The 2461-nt window shown below is 63.9% G+C and overlaps 2 protein-coding genes across 2 annotated transcripts in view; one reads left to right on the plus strand and one right to left on the minus strand.

Annotated features, from left to right (window-relative positions):
• Positions 1-838, plus strand: part of H696_03388 (hypothetical protein) — a gene marked incomplete at both ends in the record, with an annotated part of 4165 nt that extends 3327 nt beyond the window's left edge. The window contains 3 exons of the mRNA XM_009497254.1: positions 159-488; positions 587-649; positions 731-838. Coding sequence (XP_009495529.1) covers positions 159-488; positions 587-649; positions 731-838 — 501 coding nt within the window. The remainder of the gene's footprint in view (positions 1-158; positions 489-586; positions 650-730) is intronic.
• A 493-nt stretch (positions 839-1331) lies between these two features.
• Positions 1332-2244, minus strand: H696_03389 (hypothetical protein; the record flags this gene model as incomplete). Its single annotated transcript, XM_009497255.1, has 2 exons — positions 1332-1698; positions 1883-2244. 2 exons carry the CDS (start codon positions 2242-2244, stop codon positions 1332-1334), a joined length of 729 nt encoding a protein of 242 aa, XP_009495530.1.
• Between the last annotated feature and the right edge of the window lie 217 nt (positions 2245-2461).

The raw sequence follows: 2461 nt of genomic DNA on the forward strand, positions 1-2461 counted from the left end.
TCTCTCTCGCTCTCGCCTTCTCTCTCGCTCTCGCCCTCTTTCTCGCTCTCGCCCTCTCTCTCTCTTCGACGGGCCTTACCTTGCCTGCCGTTCAAACTGACCCACGGTCCCCTTTGTTGGTCTTCCCCACTCTTGTCCTTCCGGGTGCCATTCCGAAGGTGTCCATTTCGTCGGAGCTCAACTCCGGCAGCACGCTGTCCTATGAGTTCGGGTCCCTCTTCCAGGCCATCAAGCCTGCTGAGTCGACCTTCGCGGTTTTCTCCACCAAGATCGAGCTGAAGCTCGCCAAGGCCCTTGCCGGGCTGCGCTGGGCCGAGCTTGAGGGCACGGATCCCGAGCAGGGAGCCCCGTCGGTGGCGGCGGTGGCCGCGCCTGCTGAGCCCCCGGCTCCGCGCCTGCGCCAGCCCACGGATTGGAGCCGTCTCGAGCGCGAGATTGAGGAGGAGGAGAAGAACTTCACCCCCTCCGGCGACCAGGCCCTGAACAAGGTTCGTCCGATGTCCAGAGACCCCCTCATGGGTCTTGCCTCTGCACTGAGAAGCGAGTACATGCATTTGAACTTACCTTTTCCCCCATGTGCGCTCAGCTCTTCCAGGACATTTACTCCAAGGCCGACCCGGACACCCGTCGCGCCATGATGAAATCCTACGTACGTTCGCGACCCCTATACACGTCCGGTGCCTTGACACGGAAGAGCCAGGGTGAGCTAACCACAACTGTCACATCCCAGGTCGAGTCGAATGGCACTGCGTTGTCCACGAACTGGGGCGAGGTCGGCTCGAAGCGCGTGCCGGTCACCCCTCCCACTGGCATGGTGGCCAAGAAGTATGACTCCTAAGCAATAGAACCCCATTCGAGTCACGGCCCCTCTTGTTGACGAGTGTCGGAGAATGTGTGTGTGTGTGTGTGTGTGTGTGTGTCTGCACAGACGATTGCAACAGGTATTTGACAAGGACAAGGAGTCTATTTTTGGGCAGGGATGGGAGCCAGGGCATCTCCCCCACGGGGAGAGAGAGAGAGAGGGGGGGGAAGAAGGAGACCACTACGACGTCCCCCGTCCCGGAAAGGGAAGCAGGGAAGGGGGCAAGGCACAGTGTATGCTGCAGAGGAGCGGGTGGCAAAAGGGGGCAGCGGGACCTGAACAAATGTCTCCTTCTCCTGCCTGCGGTGTATCCCCCTCTCGAAGGAGAGGAAAAAGGAGAACGCCCCGCACAGCTGGGACATTCCCGGCGCTTCCATCGAGCTGGAGAGAGAGAGAGGGAGAGGAGGGGGGGGCAGGGAGGAGGAGACGTGGCGCGAGGACGTCACCGGGGAGACGCAAGCTGGTCCTCTTACTGCTTGATGGAGTCGGCGGCAGCCGGGACAATACGAGTCCCACGACCACGGCCGGACATCAGGGCGTCCATGGCCTCATCCAGGGTGTTGACCACGATGACACCCTCGTCCCAGGCGGCGACCTTGATCATGCCACGCTCGGAAGCGGCCTTGACGTAGGCCAGGATGTGGTCGTAGAAGCCCTCGTAGTTGAGGATGACAATGGGCTTGGCGTGAACGCCGAGGGCGCGCCAGGTGATGGTCTCGAACAGCTCATCCAGAGTGCCGAGGCCGCCGGGCAGCACGAGGAAAGCGTCAGACAGGTTGGTCATCATCTGCTTGCGCTCGTGCATGGAGGTGACAATGTGGAGCTCGGAAATGTTGCTGTCAGGGACAGGGGGGGGGGAGGGGGGGGGGGGGGGGGGGAGGGGAAGCGAGCAGGAGGACGGCAGGCCCGGATGGCGGAGGTCAGCAAGAAGACGGGCACATAGAAAACAGACGGCCGGGTGTACGGAGGGAAAGGGGGGGGGGGGGGCATGGAAAGGGAAGGGGCAAGAGGGATGCGTACGTGGGAGCCGGCTCAACGCCCATGGACTCGAAGAACTTGGGGATGACACCGATGACACGGCCACCGGCGCCGAGACACCCGCCAGCCAGGGCGCCCATGCAGCCGAGCCGGGAGCCGCCGTACACAATGTCGACGTTGTTCTTGGCCAGACGCTCGCCGGCCTCGCGGGCCAGCAGGACGTAGGGAGAAACGGACCCGGCGCTGGAATCGCGGCCAGCCTCGGTGGAGTCGGTGGTGGCCACCTTGGCGGCAGCCTCATTGGCCTGCCCGGGGAGGTAACCCTGCGCACTGGCCAGGAACACGCACACGGCCTTGGGCGGGCCCTGGACAGTGGGAGCGGGGGTGTGAATGGAGGCGGTCATGGTATGGGAGAAAGGCGGCAACAAGAGGGGAGCGAAGATTGGGGGGGCGGGGAGTCGATCTGCTGGGGAGGTCGGCTCTCGGGGGGTGCTGATGAGACCTCGGGGGGGATCAAAACAGATGGACGTGGGCTCTCTTGACTTGCATCGGGGCCGGGGGGCGGGGGATCGCGCAAATGCCCTCGCATGCTCGCCCCCCCCCCCCCCCCCCCCCCCCCCC

The sequence above is a fragment of the Fonticula alba genome (assembly GCF_000388065.1).
Source record: "Fonticula alba strain ATCC 38817 unplaced genomic scaffold supercont2.5, whole genome shotgun sequence".
Taxonomy (NCBI): Eukaryota; order Rotosphaerida; family Fonticulaceae; genus Fonticula; species Fonticula alba.